The sequence below is a fragment of the Taeniopygia guttata genome, chromosome 5 (assembly GCF_048771995.1).
Source record: "Taeniopygia guttata chromosome 5, bTaeGut7.mat, whole genome shotgun sequence".
In the NCBI taxonomy this organism is placed as follows: Eukaryota; Metazoa; Chordata; class Aves; order Passeriformes; family Estrildidae; genus Taeniopygia; species Taeniopygia guttata.
The window spans coordinates 29,615,654-29,632,680 of record NC_133030.1 but is presented as its reverse complement, the minus strand read 5'-3'; the positions used below and the strand labels follow the sequence as shown (position 1 = coordinate 29,632,680).

Genomic DNA, 17,027 nt, shown 5'->3' with positions numbered 1-17,027 from the left:
TATGCAAGGTGTGGTTCGAGCTACCCAGCTAGCTCTGAGAAGCTGGGGTGGCCACGGGCAGAGATTTTAATATCTAGACAGATTGTTTTGTGGACATCCCCCTTGTTAGCAAGGATGTATAATTTCTGCAGCAGCTTCAGCAACCAAAGACAGGAAGAAATCTATTTACATTTTTGTGGGTTTTGGTATGTGTGCTGCAGTTAGAGAAATTGACTGATGGGAGGATTAAACCAGCTTTCTACTGGCCATCAGTGAAAAGTTAAGCACTTCTGAGAGTGTCTGGCATGGTTTGTGGCCAGAGTGAGGACTTGGCTTGGTTCTACTGTTTCTGATAATGTCTGGAGTGTAATGTGTGGTTTAGGCTGTTGTAGCTTTGGTAGCTTTTCTTTTGGCTGATCTGGATTGTTTTCTTTGAGCTTTTTTTTTTTTTTTTTTTTTTTAATGTTCTATTTCAGGCATGACATTTTTGCAGGCATCAGGAGACCGAAAGCCATGGAGAGAGATCTTCCCCTTCTGGGAGAGCTCTGCATTTCCAGAGAAACAAGTGTTTTGTAGCTGGAGATATGTCTCTGGAGTAGGACTAATGCTCTGCATTGCAAATTAAACTGGGCATGCTTGGTCAAATGGGAACTCGCCTCTGATTCTATTCTGCAAAGGGACATCATCCCTGTTTGATTTCTACAGGGATGTGGCACTGACTCCTCTGTGCCTCCGGGCAGTTTGGCTGGGCTTACATTATTTTTTTTTTTTTGTACTTGATTCTGTGACCTGCAGCTGGAAAACAGGAGAGTGGGGATCCTGCTCAGCCACCTGTGGCGGTGGCACCCAGACCCGCTCCGTGTACTGCGTGGCGTTTGACGGCCAGAGCCCGCAGGGGGTGGTGGATGATGCCGAGTGCATGGCCTTCGCCCAGCAGCCGCGCCGCAGCCAGCCCTGCAACGTCCGGCAGTGTGCCAGCTGGAGCACAGGGCCCTGGTCCCAGGTCAGTGCCCCTGGGCAGGTTACAGTCTCCTGGCACCTCCTGCGGGAGGATCTGCCAAAGCTTAGGGAGAAAGAGCCAGGCTCCTCTTCTGAGACGACAAAAAGTGTGTCCCTGGATAGGTGGCGTGCAGAGGTGTAGAACTTCTCCCCGCAGCCCTCTGATGCCCTCCTATGAACATCCCTGTTCCTCAAAACTGTGCATGTCCTTGCATCTCTGCTCTTCTCATTGCACATTCTCTCTTCTCTGATTTGCCAATCCTTTCTCCACTGCTGTGTTGTCATCAGACCCCTCTCCCCTCCACCTGGCACTGGCTTGGTTTCTTCACCAGCCAGGTCTGGTGAAGGCAGAGCACCAGAAGGAAAGTTTCTGTCCATCAGCTGAGGATGGGATGTAGCACGCCCTCCTCTGTGAAACAAGAGCTCATGGCTTCTGCCTGTGCTAGTTATTTCCATGTATTTTGCTGCCTTGCATCACCAGCCAGGACAGCAATACTCTTGAAACACTAGTGACCTGCTGTTTGCTGTATGTCTGCACAGGCTTCTCCAAACACAGCCATGTGGTGCATTTTTTATGCTTGTGTGCATTTATATCTGCAGGAGTGGACATAGCTCAAACTGTGCGCACTCAATTCAGCCAGACAGCTTCTAGAAGGCATCTTACATTCCAAGGGCTTAGAAAGTAAAGAGAATGTCTACTCAGTCCCTAAAGAACAAGTGAATTTTCCTCTATCAGAAGAAGTACACGCATGCTTGCAACATTTGATTTGCAATCTTGTGGTTGCACTTAGACTGTCTGAGTTGTGCAACAGCACAAAATGCAACTTTGAGGCATGATCACCTAGACTGGAAAGTGCTTCCACCCCCTCTTTCCCCCCACCTTGTGAGATGTGAGGTGTGACTTTGGGGTTGCAGAGTAAGAGTGCTGTTTGGGAAAGGCACCAAGAATCATATTCTTATAAACTGATGCCTGAGTAATTCATTTCAATGTTCTCAGAAGTAACTGTTTTTTGTGTACTCTGAGTTAAAAGGTTACTCTGCTAAATGAATGGCTGAAACTCAGCTAGGAAGCTAATCTGAAATGATTCAGACTGTCCCCAAGTTAATGCTCTCTGAAAGACACCTTGGTAATTCATGTAGAAGTAGGTTGGATTCCAGGAAACACCACTGTGAATTTAGGAGGGTGTTGGAAATGTCACAAACTAGTTACTGGTATAGAAGTTGTCACAGCTCCATGCTGTAAAAATAGAGCACAAGGTCTTCAAGCAAAAGATATGAGCAACATAAGAACTTAACCTTTTACCTTCCCTAAAATTCTTCACCTTGCATTGGTTTTAATCTGATGTAAATAACAAGTTTCCAGATATTTTCTACCATGTTTTGTTCTCAATGTATTTTGCAGTGTCTGGAATTTTTCTGATATTTTTCTAAATTCATCATCCACATCTCCTTTGGGGAGAAATCAAGAGTAAATGTATGAATAGGCCAAAATCATCCAGTGAGCTCCAGATCTCCCAGACCCTATCCCATGTTTCCATGCCTTATTGTCTCCTCTACAGCATAAACAGCTACTCTGCTAACTCCCACCCCAGAAAATTACTTTAATGATAGCTGATCGTTTCAGACAGTCTCAAAATGGTACTCTGCTCTAATGATAGGGAGTCCAGCCTGGAATTGCAAGAGGAAACCAGGTGCTTCTTAGTAATTGTTGGGCCCCTTTCTGCAGTGCTCAGCCAGCTGTGGGGAAGGAGTGCAGACCCGGACTGTCACCTGCAGGACGCAGCAGGGCTCTCAGGCTCAGGACTTCGCTTGTCTAATGGAGCCAAAGCCATCGGCCACCCAGCCCTGCCTGAAGGAGAACTGCATCCAGGAAATCGGCTGGCATGTTGGAGACTGGGGTCTGGTGAGCACCTCGCTGTCATGGCTCCAAAATTGCTTGTATTGCTGTGCTCCATACAAACAAGCTTTGATCCATGCAGTCTGCACATTGACTGAGACTGGAAGCAAGGACTGCTTCATTACCAGCCCCTTGGCTCACAGTTGTGTTGTAACTGGCACTAGTAATGCTCCAGTTAATCTGATGCCCGCTTTTGTGTGCAGCTGCTACAAAAATAAATCCTTCTGAGGAGAGATTATTGTTTCAGTGACAGTGGCAAAATGCAGCCAATAAACTGAAACAACCCACTCTTGCTGCTTCTTCTCAATTCTTTGCTCCATTGCTGTGATCAGCAGAACAGCTCTCAGCCCAAGTTTGGCACAGAGCTCTAGGCTTCAGAACTAGTAATGACTAGTTGCACTTGGTGATATGCTTTAAAGTACATTTTTGTAATTATTCAGATAAACTGTGCTTCAGACGGATTAATCCTGTCTTTATGGTGGAAGCCAGACTGTCTTCAACCTGGGAAAAGTATCAGGGGGTACACAAACAGGTAGATCCAATGCATCAGGTGACTCCAAACACACTTTTTCACTTCTGTGCTTGGCAGACCAGCTTGTTTTGAGCTAAAGCGTGTTACATATACTTCTTCATGAGATATGGGCCAAGTTTTAGTTACAGCTAAAGAATCACATTTTAATCTGATCTTTCTCCTGACTTCCTGATATCAGAAGGTCTCCTATCTGCCTCTTTGAATTAGAGAGGAATACTCTCCTAATGTTCATAGAGCTTGCCATGTGCTGTGTGGGTTGCACAGACACTCCTCTGACCTGCTGGTCCCTCTCATCCACAGCTTCCAGTGAAGCAAACTCCAGTTAGCTGCTTACTCCAATTAGGCTGCTTACTAAGCCACTCATTTGCTTTCTAGTTGTAATTTGTTGTTCTTGAATGCAAACTGACCCACCCACAGCTGGTAGATCCCCAGAGAATTGAGATGCCTTTTTGCCTTCAGGCTAAAATGAATCTCTCCAGCTCCCTGACACACCGCTGTGGGTAACAGCAGCTCATCTGTAGCACTCAGCTACAGGCTGAGTGTGGCACAGAGCCTAATGCTTCAGGGCTGGGTGGAACATCTGGTAAAATGGTTTAAAGTATGGTTTTCTAATTGTTCAGATGATTCCAGCTGAAATATCGTTTGTTATTTCTTGGTGGAGGAGCTGTGCTCAGACTGCAGCTAATCATGCAGCTGTTCCCCATTTCTGATCTGTGGGGCTTCTGCATTCAGCCTTTGCTGCCTGCTCAGTGCCTTATCTCTGTGCCCAAGTGTTCCAAGAGCTGCGATTCAGGCATCCGGACACGCCAGGTCATCTGTGCTGACGGCGACTCCAAATTCTACAGTCCTGAGACATGCAAAGCCATCCAGCCACAGAAACCAGCCACCCTGGGTAGCTGCAACACACAGCCCTGCTACCTGCCGCAGCGTGAGTGGTATTGCTGCACACCCAGCTTTTCCCAACATGCTTTTGCTTAGGAGTAGAAATTCCCAGCTCTGCACCAGCTTGTGTTCTCAGCTTTTTGCTTGCCTGTCTCCATCCTGTGATTTTGCCAAGGTTACGTGCGCAAAGCATCTTCAGAGTCCCAGTACCTGTGCTGTTTGTAATGTAGGCAACAGGCTTGGGAACAACATTGTGTGTTGGTGTGTGTCCATTTTGAATCCAGTATTCTATGATGGCTCATCCAGAGTGTGCTGCAGACTGATCTCAGGACTCCCAGTCCAGAAGGATGGTACCTTGGGCAGGCTCAGTAGCAAAAAACTATAGCTAGCTCTCATCCCTCTGTGGACAGGCTCTAAAGGAGTCAAATTTTCAGAAGATTTTGCTTCTTGTCTGTGTCTATTCTCTATGTCAGAGCTGCAACGCTGACATTTGTCTGCCTGCCCGTTGTAGGTCGCTTGTCCTGACAATCCAATCAAATCCAATTGCTGCTCAGCAGCTATTTCACAAGAGGAACAGGAACATTTTCATCAACTTTTGTCTCCTGCTGACTGCTGGATGTATTTGCAATTATTAGAGCATAGTGTTGGACTAACTGCACCCATTTTGTGTCTGTGTCTCTTTGCAGAGGTCCCCAGTATGCAGGACACTATGGGATACAATGTCACTCGCCAGTCCTTGCTGACACGGTACAACCCAAACAGCCCTGCTCCAGGTTTGGAAGAATTTTTTTTAATTTGGGGGTTGATGGGGTACTTGGAATAGGCTGTGGCAGGGAGAGGGATCATTCTTTTCTTCGTTTCTCTCTTTTTTTTTTTTTTTTTTTCATGGGCTCCTAGAAATTCAAGGAGCCAGGGACAAAATGTATATTCTTTTACACCAACAGTGAACAGTATTTGAATCTATCCAAGCAGAAAATTCAGTACAGGATACGGATCCCAGGTTCTGTCAGCATGACTTCAGTGCTGGCTGGAAGAAATTATGCACAAAGGAACGAGAAAGGATGATGCAAAGGGACCACAGCAATGTGGTTTCTCATGGGACAGCAGGAAGAATGGTCAAGGCAATGAGCAAAGTACCTCAGCCAGATCAGGAAGGGGGGGCCAGAAGACACCCCTAGATGTGATGCAGAAAATTCTGCCAGGTAGCCTTGGGCAGGTGAAAGAGAGCAGATAGGAGGAAAGCTGACCAGATTTTCATGCTCACCTGCATACTTTGAGTTCTCTCCCCAGATTCTGATGATGGAAGGATGCTCCCTGGGAACACCATGATCCATAGTGCCTCAGGGAATCAGCACATTCCATCTACCAAAGACCACAGCATCAACTTGTTTGCTGTCCACTGGGAGCCCCAGTCCCGCTCTCCAGGTTCCCATCGGCTCAGCTTCTCTCAGGATCACCCTGCAGGGACTGGCTCCCAGGACTGCCACCAGAGCCCACATGGCTGCTGTCCAGATGGGCGCACTCCAGCGTCGGGCCCTCTGGGGAGAGGCTGCCCTTTCAGCACCTGCCACCAAAACAGGTAGCTCGAGGTAGATAGGCCTGAGCAGGGAGGCATTGTCTTTCCTGGCAATGCCCTTCCCAAAGGGCATTGTAGCCCATGCCTGTTGACCAAGCAGGTCAGGTGTTACTGCAGCCCTTCTGTCTGTAGGTATGGCTGCTGCCCCGATGGGGTATCAGCTGCCCAGGGTCCAAACAACATTGGATGCCCACAATATTCGAACATTCGAACGAGACAAAATCATCCCACTGTGACCACTCCAGCAGTAAGTACAAAAGCTCTTTGCATTTTAGGAGTTGATCAGATATAAAGATTCAGATTTGACCCTGCTGACTCACACTGTAGATTCTGTTGGGCTTCATCTCTGCCAGTAATGCTGAGGAACCAATACTCGGGGCATGTCAAACCCTTTGGCCCATCTTGCTCTTGTTCAGTCTGGAGCATCCACCTGCAATCCTCTACAAGCAGGGTACAAAGCAAGTGGTGGGGAGATGTCTAAGAAGAAGAAGGCCATCCTATGTAGACCTGATTGAATAATCTTGAGTAATCAAATTTCTGTTACTCAGAAAATTGCTATCCATTTTCTAGGGAAAAAAAAAAAAAGAAAAGCATGTCTTCTATTTATTGCTTTTGTTTGTCAACTGTGCAGATTAATTCAAGGTGGGGAGGTGATCCCTCCCATAGGTTGGAGTGCTTGGTGGTGGCAGCAATAAGAACTAGCCTGCTGCTGGGCTGCTTAGGTGTCTTTTGCAGTGCAGCCCCAGCTCCTTGGCTGACCGCCAAGTTTCCCACCCCTTCCCAGGACAAAAGCCTCTAGGAGGCAAACAAGCAAACAGTGGTGCCTCTAACAGCTGGCTGTGTGCAGCTGACAGCTTGCACACGGTGCCTTGCATTTGTTGCTGTCCTCATGTGTGAGATAACTCTTGGCTTTCCATTCCTGTCTCCAAGGCAAGCCAAGCCTTGTCCCAGCAGCACCCTTCAGGCGAGTGCCGCAGTTCCGTGTACGGCTGCTGTTTTGACAACGTTGCCTCAGCCAAAGGTCCTCGAGGGGAAGGATGTCTCAATAGGCCCAACTACCGTAAGTGATGTTTTAGTTTATTGGGCTGGAAACACAAAAAGAGTCCAGTAGCATATAGAAGTTTCCTGTGTAGAGGGTCTGCTCTCTCTGAAATGTAGTAAATAATCTCTCTGAAGAGAATTTCTACCTGGTGGTTGGGGCAGCAGAAGCTTGGAGGGAGTGTAGAAAAGCAGCACCTGAGGATTCAGCTCTGCCAGCTGCTGCAAAAATTCTTTTTGTCTTCTGCTGATAGCTAGAGAGAAGTGTGTTTGTGTGATCTCTGTCAGTCTGTAGGACTGCTTGGGAATTGTTTGTCCCTGAGAAGACACAGGGACAAATGCAGCCTGGAGTGCTCCAAATGAATTACTCAGCTTAAGGAGTAGGGATCTCCTGAGGAATCAGGACAGTGCTCAGTTTTCAGACAGCCTGTGGACAAGGGAGGAATGAGAACTACATGAGGAAGGAGGGGTTGCTCAGGGCTGCATGGATGCCCTTAGCCAGCAAAGTTCAATACAGTGCCTGCTGTGCTATGAGGACATGAGGGCTGCTGGGCAAAAGCATCTCTTCTCCTTTAGTGCCCAGCTGTACCCTCTGCAGGCACATTGCTACTGCAGGGCCTTGCCCTCCTGCTGCAGCACATAGATTACTTGATGGCTATCCCTGTGGTGCAGCCTTGGTGAGGGGGAAAACTCTTTGGATCCTCTCAGCTGAGCCACAGCTTGACAAAGCACATCGCAGCCAGAGCCCTGCATCCAGTGTTTGTCAGCATGTGGCTGTGATACCCGAGGCTCCAGGTCTGTAGATACCTTGGGTTGTGCTCCTCTTTATATCAATGTGCAGGGGTATTCTGTAATGCATGAGTCTTCTTCACAGCTGGGTCTAAGCCACTTGCTTTGTGCAAATGGCAGCCATGTGTCCCTTGCAGGAGAGGAAGCCCCAGAGCCTGCTTTGCAGTTGCAGAATTCTCCAAACAAGGCTGTAAAATATCTGTCTAGTATCTAGATTCAGAAATGTCTCTGAGGATGGTTCTTCCATCAGAGGCAAAACTGAGGCCAAAATCAACATGTGAGCAGTTTCTCAGTTTCAAAGCACAGCTGGGTAGGACACCCAGGTGTCCTACTTTTCCAACTCATCCTTTGCCTACAGGGCCATCAGATAAATCATCTAGGTAGGTGGCTTGAAGCCCCTGGACCTTTGTGCTTTGTGACCTTCACATCTCTCTCTGTTCCACTCTTTTTGGTAGCGTACCCTGTCATGTGCCTGCTGCCCAGTGCCCATGGCCCCTGCGCCAACTGGACCACTCGCTGGTACTTTGTGGGAGTTGTTGGCAGATGCAACCGGTTTTGGTATGGCGGCTGTCACGGCAATAAAAACAGCTTTGCCTCGGAGGAGGAGTGCATGAGAGTGTGCCACAGCTCTGTGGGAGTCAGTCAGCTGGAGCTCCAGCCCTCTCCTGGCACAGAAGCCCTGCAACACCAGCAGACTCGCTCCAGTTCTTACACAGGACGTGCTCAGGATCAGCAGCAATCACCCACAAGAGAGACTGCAAGTCACATCCAAGAAGGAAGACTCTATGGGGCTTCACTGCCCAAGCAAGACAGCCACAGCTGGAGGAGGGACGTGCTGCCAGAGACCTTGCCAAGGACTGATGTGCTGGAGAGCCAGCGCTGGGACACCCAGCGAAGCAGACTGGACAGCCTGGGCCACCTGCACTCCTGGGAAACAGCCATGCCTGGGCCCTCAGACAGGCAGAGCAGCAGTGGCCAGCAGGTGCTGCCCTGGGAAGGCAAGCAGTGGCGTGAAGCTTTTGGAGCAGAGGTTTCTGTGACAGAAGGATTTGGGCACCAGGAGTCTGCAGACTTGTTCCCAGCACAATCTCTGCACAGGTGATGATTTCCACCCCCTCCTCCCCCCTGTTCTGTCAGCTCATTGTGAAGCACCAGTGCAGCTTTCTCTTGAGTGAAAATGTTGCCCCAGCTGGGACTAACTAACTGGGAATACCATGTGATGGATTAGCTACATATGTGGCCCCTTGGTAAATCAAGCTACTGTTATTCAGGCCCTGGCATTACTGGCCGTCTCTTTCCTCACACACTCCCTGATCTCTGACAGCACTGAAAAGTGTGAAAAGAATCCTGGGGTCTCTGTCTGGGAGGCCTTCTTACACTGTAAATGAGAATCCATAGGTGTTTTTCTTGTTCTGACCAACAAATTTAGCTGACACTCTGGCTTCAGAGCCTTTATCTTAGCACTGCATGAAGCAGCAGTGGGTTGTTCTAAGACAGACTTTTAAAATGCAGACTTTGGGCCAAGATCCAGACAGTGTTACCCTGAAAATCAGGAGTGAGTAGAGCTAGATCTAAACATATCTGCACTGGATCTGTTTGCTGAGCTGTGCCTCGTCCCTTCAGAAGAGAGGGGTTACAGGGCTTTCTTCCAGGAGATATTGTAGCATTCAGTCTGTCCAGAGTAGTCTTTGCTGTATAGGAGAGGGCTCCCCACAGTGCCCAGTGCATCTGCTCAAAGCTGAATGGGCAGCTGGTCTTGCTTTGCCTTGTGGTTGTTACAGAGAGTCACATGAGAGAACACAGAGGTGAGGAGGGCAGCAGAAGTGCCACTGGAATCACTTTCTCTTCCAGAACAATCCTGGAGGAAGCCAAGCCCTCTCTTGTGACAGCAGCTGTGGGACAAAACATCCAGCTGGTCTGCAAGACAGGCGTGTCCCCACTCTCCAGAGTGGAGTGGATGAAGAACAGCCGACCAATCTTCTCTGACAGGTGAGCTCAGATCCCTTCACTGTAGAGCAGACAGGCTCCTTGCTGGGCAGAATGCCAAATATGCAGGCCAAAAAGGACTGTCATGGTTTCACCCCAGCTGGCAACTCGGCTCCACAGAGCTGCTCACTCACTCCTGATGGGATGGGAGAGAGAATCAGAAGGGTAAATCTGGGAAAATCCATGGAGATAAAGACAGTTTAAAAGATAAAACAAAAGCCGTGGGCACAAGCAAAGCAAAACAAGGGATTCATTCATCCCTTCCCACAGGCAGGCAGGTGTTCAGCTGTCTCCAGAAGAGCAGGGCCCCATCACACATAACAGTGACTTGGGAAGACAAATGCCATCACTCCGAACCCGCCCGCCCCCCCCCCTCCCCCCCTTTCCCCAGCTTTACATGCTGAGCATGATGCCATATGGTATGGAATATCCCTGTGATCTGTCAGGGTCAGCTGTCCCAGCCGTGTCCCCTCCCAGTTTCCTGTGCACCTGCAGCCCATGGCGGGCGCGGTGCAAAGCAGAAAAGGCCTTGACTTGGTGTAAATGCTTCTCAGCAGTAGTGAAAACATCAACACTGTTTTCAGCACAAATCCAAAACACAGCGAAACACAGCCACATACCAGCTACTGTGAAGAAAATTAACACCACACCAGCCACAACCAGCACACTTTTTCTAAAAAAAGAAATAAAGAAGACCCCATATTCATCTACTGTCCACCTGCTCTGTGCATAGCAGAAACAGGTACAGTCTACACCAGTAATGAGATGTAGGCTAGACTTATGGGACAGAGCAAGTGCTGTCTCATAACACTGGTGGAAGGCACTAGTGGAAGCTAGTGGGTAGTGATACAGAAAAATATTGCTTCTCTTGGGTTCATCTTGGGGCAGCACAAAGCCAGTAGTTGGGGGTGAAACTTGCAGCCAATAACCCAGAGTTCCTGTGTCTGAAAATCTCTGGCACTTTTTTTTTTTAACTACCTTTAAACCTGTTTTTCCTGGGAAGTCTGTTTCCAGCAAGTCTGTCTGGAGCCAGTCAGTCTTTCTGTGTTATGAAAATCACAGTTAAGAAAAGCCCAATTATGCTTTTCTGTTTGCAGTTGACTGCTGGGACTCAAGCTCCCCCCGGGAGGGCAGTTTGCCTCTTTATGGGAGAGGGCTACTGAAAGCAGTTCCCTGTTTTCCATTTCAGTTTTCATCTCTGTTCCTGACCTCCTTTCTGCTGAAGCTATTGCCCCTGCCTGTGACCCATCTGTGGTCAGCAGGGTTTTGTTTTTTTCTGAGCCAGGGAGGGCACTACACGGGGGTGGTTTGTGTGACATCAGCCTGGGCTGGCCGCTGTGCCCGGGTGGGTTGCTGTGGGTGGCCAGGGCAGGCAGCGCTCCCGCACGTGTTGCAGGCACACCTACCAGTCCGACAGCTCCCTGGTGATCAGCCACGTCCAGCCCGAGGACGCTGGCACCTACACCTGCCTCACTTCTGACGGGAGGATGGAGAGCCGACAGATTCAGCTGCAGATCACAGGTGAATTTATCTTCTGCCCAGGACCAGAGAGGTAACTCAGGGCTCCTCATTAATAGTTACTGACCATCAAAGGCTCAATAAAGCCAGCCGTAGGAGGAAACTTCCTCTGCTGCCAAGAGGGAGTATGGAGGCAGCAGGGCCTCTTTTGGTGTTGCCTCATGATAAAGTCTTAGCCCTAAAATACTTTCTTCCCTGCAGTGCCATCCCGTAAGTGGAGTTGTGGCTTGCCTGTAACTCACCTTGTTTCTATCACAGCAAGCATGTCTTCCTCCCTGGGAGCCATTAGCTGCCTCCTGATCCAAAACATAACTGCTGGTGCATTTATGTTTTGTGCTTTGCCCAAACAGGGCAACCCTGCTGGGTAACAAATAATTCCCTGTTCTGAAAAATGTGCCTTATTTCAGAAACCAAAAAAACTGAAAGACTAGTCTCAAAAGCTGGGCCAGAAAGGCACCCTGTAACCTTCAATCTCTGAAGTGTGCTTTGTCACAGCAATGGCACATGGGGCAGAAGGCACTATGGCCTAAGGGATGTTGCAACATATTCACTGACAGAGGAGAAAAAGGAGTCTGAAATTGCTTGCCTGCAGGTCTATGACTCTCATTAGTAGACAGCGCAGGTTTACTGCACTAGTCAGCCAAAAAGCAGATGGCTGAAGGGCTCTTTGGCTCCAGTTCAGCAAGCTCTCCCAAGCTCACAGAAACCCTATGCAAGAGGTCACAGTAAGAAGTGTCCTTTTATTCACATATGGCATTTTGTTTTGAATAGAGTACCAGAGCAGTGTTCTGGCTGAGGGTGAGAGAGGTCGAGTCCTTCAGGAGGCAAACCAGCAGCGCCGAGGGTTATCCAGAGGCAGGCAGCTTGTGCAGGCAGCCGGCTCCTCTGTGCGTCAGCAGCTCACATACAGGTAGGCTCACCTACAGCAACAGTTTGTCCACCGCGCCCAGCTGATGAACCATATGGCATCTCTTCATGTAGAAAAGCCAAAGACCGGAAAGGTCCTAGGTCAGCTGTTCCAGGGCACAGCTGGGAAGGATACAGTACTGAACTGCTGACACTGGGAACGGGAGAAGATCCCAGTCGCAGGCTGTCTTCTGTCCTCCCAAGGGATCTCTTGAAAGAAGCATACTCTGGGCAAAGATGCACAGGGAAGCTGGCAGCAAAGGAGCTGGGCTCAAACAAAAGAATTCTTGAGGCAGCATCCTTAGCTGTTCATGTTAGTGCAGGCAGAAAGAGAAACCTGTTCTGAAAAAAAAGCAAAGCAAATAGGAGCTGCTTAACTAGCACAAAATAGACATATGTATATTGAAAAAAACTTCAGCTCCTTCAGCCTCCACTAATTAATTTAAAATGTTTTGTGAACAAACCAGTTTGACCCAAAACTGTCTCCTCATATACTGGTATTTTTTGTTGCTTCTTGCGTGTTTTTTAATCGCTTCTAGGCCCCACAGAAATAAAGGGGGACAAATTATTTTTGCCTTAAATGAAGCATGTTGGGATTCCAGATTAAATAAGGCCATGATCTGATCCCTCTCTTTTTTTGAGTTTACAGCCTAAAACCCAGCCAATTTGCTGAACTCTGCAGCAATCTCCTTAGCTGCTTCTGCCTAAAAGCGGTAATAAGCAATTCATTGAATTAAGAACATTGAATTAAGGATCTTTGGTTTTATTTTTTGAGATCAAGAATTCAGGTCATAGAATGGGGGTAGGGTAGATGAAGTTTTATTTAACTGTGGGAACATCATGTTTTAGTTCCCTTCTAAGACAGTGTTTAGCTGTACTTATAAGAGAGCAAAGAACATGAGATGACTGTTGTGAGGACATGACCTCAACCTTTCTGCTGCATGTAGTGGATGACCAGCTCCTGGACCTTGTGCAGTCAGGGGATTGCAACAGGCTCTTCACACCCTAAAAAGGCTCATTTTTTTGTGCCAGATAAGCACCCAAGGGGAAGCTTGCTTGGTGCCCTCTTTAGGACTTTGTACTGTTTGCCATGTGTCCACATTGTTAATGCTTCCTCAGCTGTTATCCAGAGGGTTGTTATAAGGGTTGCTGTCTTTAAATTAATCTGGGTGACACGAGTGCAGCACCAAGCTGTGCTGAACTAGAGCCGGATTTTATAGAGCCTGCTCTTTTCTGAATGTTAGGAGAGAATGTTGGTAATGGCAAGCATCAGAGCTCTCATGAGAGTACAGAGAACTCCCTTTGCCATTGGAGGTAAAAATAAGTCCTGTGATTGATAAAAAAGCCTTGTGCTGAAGATCAAATGCTGAGCAAGGAAGTTTCCACATCTTTTGCTGTGCTTGTAAACTTTGCAGGTTGAAAATGGATAAGAGCGAGCCCACAGTAGTGGAGGCCAATATTGGGGAGAGAGTCAGACTGCCCTGCACAGTGGAAGCATCACCAGCTCTCACCATTGAGTGGCAGAAAGATGGGCAGCCCCTCTCCTCTCCCAGGTGAGCCCCCAGGCAGCTCCATGAACCATTCATGAGAAGAGCCTTCTCCTTTCTTTTCCTTCCCTGTCTCCTCTCTGAGAGAACAGAGCTGTTGGCCATGCAGCAAGGGTCTGTCTGGCTTTACGCTGTCCGGCTTCCTCCGTCAGGGCCAGGCCATACTGCTGGCCTGCCCTGTCCTCCCTCCCTCCCAGATGGAAGTTTGAATGTTGAACCCTTGAGGGAACAGCTGTGACACAGGGTCTACAAGTGAGCCAGGGCTCAAATTTATTCAGCTACAAGATTAGCAGAAAAAGAACACATGGCTAACAAATCCTCCAAAAACCAGCTGGTCAGTGAGCAAGGGCAGAGGTTCACAGCAGACAGATCAGGGCATCTGCAGTGACCTTCCACAGCTACTGGTGCTGCTCTCCCCTCTCTCTGCTCCCAGAAATCTGCTCTAGCAGCAAGTTTTTCTACAGTCTTATAGCATCAGTGCTGGGATTTGAGGACTAAACTTTGCATTACAACCCCTGCAGCATTTGAGCTGCTAAACCTTCGCTCAGTGGTACTACAAAGTGGTGCACGAGGCTTAGCTTCATCTCTGCTGTCTGGAGTCCCATGCTGACCCAAGCCCAGGCTGAGGGACATGCAGGCTTTGTTCCCCAGGCACAGGCAGCAGTCAGACGGGGCCCTGGTGATCAGCCGGGTCAGCTCTGAAGACATTGGCTTCTTCACCTGCATGGCCTCCAATGGACGAGACCGCGACCAGCGCCAGGTCCTGCTCCGACCGCTAGGTACTGGCTGGGTGGGAGCACGCGCGGCTCGAGTGCACAGGAGTGGGAAGCGGGGAAGGCTGTGCAGGGCCAGCGTGAGTTCCATTGCTGGCTGTGCCACTTTGCTTCACACCTAGAGTTTAACAGGCATCCTGAGGGCAAGGGGAAAATGAATTGTTTTACCCAGAGGTCATCTGCATGTGTCCAGTATACCATGGTGCTCCAAGCAGCTGGGAAAAGGGGATTAACAGCACAGTAAGAGTGACTCTCAGAGCTTGTTTCAGGGACACTGGTGTGGGATGAGTATAGGAGCAAGAGAAACTAAGGACATGGTTCTTCTGTGCATGTGACATGCATGTGTCCAGCTGGAGGAAAAAGTTCTTTGAGACCTCTGTTACTTGTCCTTTCTTGGGCCGAAGTCCTAGGAAATCCACATTCCTCAGAACAACAACAGCATAGCCTCAAACATGCTCTTTCAAGGCCCAGGGGTTTGTAGCTCATTATGGGATGTGTTGGACTTTTCCCATGAGTGAATGCTCCTACTCCCAGGTGGGGGAGTGTGGCATTGTCTCCCTGCTAGTGATGATTTCCCTTCTGGTCCAGGAGAACTGAGGATCACTGGTCTTCTGCCAAGCATCACAGTACCTGAAGGAGGGACTGCTCAGCTTCACTGTACAGTGACTGGCAACAATGTGAATATAAGGTGGTCAAGGTGAGCAAAAATGAGATGGAACTTCCCTTTCCTTCTCTTCCCAAACCTCATCATTTACCCTCCAAATACTAATGCAGGATGCCTGCAAGGTATGGCAGAAACCACAGTTATCAGCCCCAACTAATATCACCTACCCTTTCTTAAAACAACTTGGATGTTACCCAAAAATCCTGGGCAAGATCCCTGTGGGGTGTGAGGGGGTTCATGTTCCAGCCAAATAAGGAGAAAATCAGATGTTAAACTAAGATTTCATGGAGTTCAGAAGGGCTCTGTGCTGGAAAACTAGTTACATGAAAACAGCAAGAATTAAAATGAGTAATCAGAGGAAAAGCTTTAATTGCTTTTTAAAAAACCCTCTCTGCCTAATTGTGACAGACATTTTAGACCTCTTCTCCCAGCTTCCTGTTGCAACAGTTCTGTCCATTTATTGTCAATGTGAACAAAGGAGATTTAGAAGTGTTTTAAAGTGAAAATAGTGTCCTCTTATCTTTATAGTTTACCAGGAAACTCTGAATTTGATTGCAAGTGTTTAGTGAGGGTTGTTTATCCGGTTTGAAAATAATCACTTATGCTTTGGAGCCTTCTTACAAACTATCCAGAGAGAAGGATGGGTAAATGTTAAAATTCCAAGAGTTAGGACTGAAGTGGGCCATCTCACACACAGAGCTTTTCTTCTATACATAAGTTTGGTATTTGAGCTAACAAAATGTTTCAGAGTTGGAATGAAACCCTTTTCAGTGAAACAAATTTCATTTTGTTGGTAACCAGGAGTTCACAATTCAGGCAGCTTTCCAGCTGGGCACAGATTATTCCAGGAGGGACTGAACAGACACAATCTTGCTGGTTTTTTTAAACAAACTTTTAAAGGGAGAGGAAAGAGGACGAATTGTTCACTACCCTATATGCTCATCAAGGAGTATGTGCTGCTATCAATGCCAGCCAAACAAGTACTGCCAGACCACAAACTGGAGAGAGGGAAAGGCACATTGGATTTTCTCTTAGTTCCTTAAACCTCAAGAATGTGTGCTAGCAGAACGGGCAGTGTCTTTGCAGAGAGCACACAGACACAGCTACCTCCCACGCAGACACCGGGCAACGGATGCAGACTCACTCAGGCTCATGTTACCACCCAACTGCAGGGCCAGTTGTGCAAGAGATTTCTTCCTTCCTGCTGAACTTGTAAAAATTCACCCCTCTCACAGAACATAATTTTCCAAAGAGCACAGGGAGCTCCTTTACCACCCCTGGGTGGCAATAATGCAATATTTTGTTTTTCACCACAGGAACGGAGTTCCCATGCGGGGGGATGGCCACCACATCCACTTGTCCCAGGATGGAAGCCTGACTATAAGCAACGTCCAAGAGGCTGACGAGGGATCCTACACATGCAGCGCCTACAGGAGCAGCAGCTCGGTCAGCGCCAGCTCGGAGGTGAAGGTGCTGAGGAGCCGGCCTAGCAGTGAGTACAGCCCAGCCTTCCTGCTTCTCCCAGCACAGTGCCCGGCCCCTGGCCGCTATCGCACCCATTGTGCGTGCCAGTCCAGCACCAGCCTCGGGCTTTCGGGAGCAGCAGGAGACTCTGGGTCGTGCTGCCTCAGGATCCCTGCTTTCCACGGACAGAAAAGCAGGATGCTGGAAACACTCCCAGACCAGGGGGCGTTGGGAGCCTAATTAAATCTTGAGGCCAAAATGCCACAGTTGCTTGACCAAATGGGTGCACGATTTGTAGTTGGGCTTTGGACACCATCCAGCCATCTTTACTTAGAGGACAGATAGTCTCTCCTCTCCCTGGAAACTGCATTTTCCTCCCGTATCTCACCAGAGGTGTCTGTTTCATCTTGAAACTCGTCATCTCCTTCTTGATGTTGGACTAAAATTAGAACTGGTGGGGTGGAGGAAGCAGGAAAG

General features: G+C 48.4%; 1 protein-coding gene across 4 annotated transcripts in view; it reads left to right on the top strand.

The window, feature by feature from the left end:
- Positions 1 to 17,027, top strand: part of PAPLN (papilin, proteoglycan like sulfated glycoprotein) — a 68,603-nt gene that overhangs the window by 47,067 nt on the left and 4,509 nt on the right. For all 4 annotated transcript variants that reach the window (XM_030274365.4, XM_072930031.1, XM_072930032.1 and 1 more), the window contains 15 exons: positions 775 to 982; positions 2,705 to 2,881; positions 4,179 to 4,335; positions 4,976 to 5,062; positions 5,580 to 5,868; positions 5,998 to 6,112; positions 6,796 to 6,925; positions 8,148 to 8,790; positions 9,544 to 9,681; positions 11,075 to 11,199; positions 11,968 to 12,106; positions 13,518 to 13,655; positions 14,301 to 14,428; positions 15,011 to 15,119; positions 16,403 to 16,578. In XM_030274365.4, the coding sequence (XP_030130225.4) occupies positions 775 to 982; positions 2,705 to 2,881; positions 4,179 to 4,335; positions 4,976 to 5,062; positions 5,580 to 5,868; positions 5,998 to 6,112; positions 6,796 to 6,925; positions 8,148 to 8,790; positions 9,544 to 9,681; positions 11,075 to 11,199; positions 11,968 to 12,106; positions 13,518 to 13,655; positions 14,301 to 14,428; positions 15,011 to 15,119; positions 16,403 to 16,578 (2,759 nt within the window). The remainder of the gene's footprint in view (positions 1 to 774; positions 983 to 2,704; positions 2,882 to 4,178; positions 4,336 to 4,975; positions 5,063 to 5,579; positions 5,869 to 5,997; positions 6,113 to 6,795; positions 6,926 to 8,147; positions 8,791 to 9,543; positions 9,682 to 11,074; positions 11,200 to 11,967; positions 12,107 to 13,517; positions 13,656 to 14,300; positions 14,429 to 15,010; positions 15,120 to 16,402; positions 16,579 to 17,027) is intronic.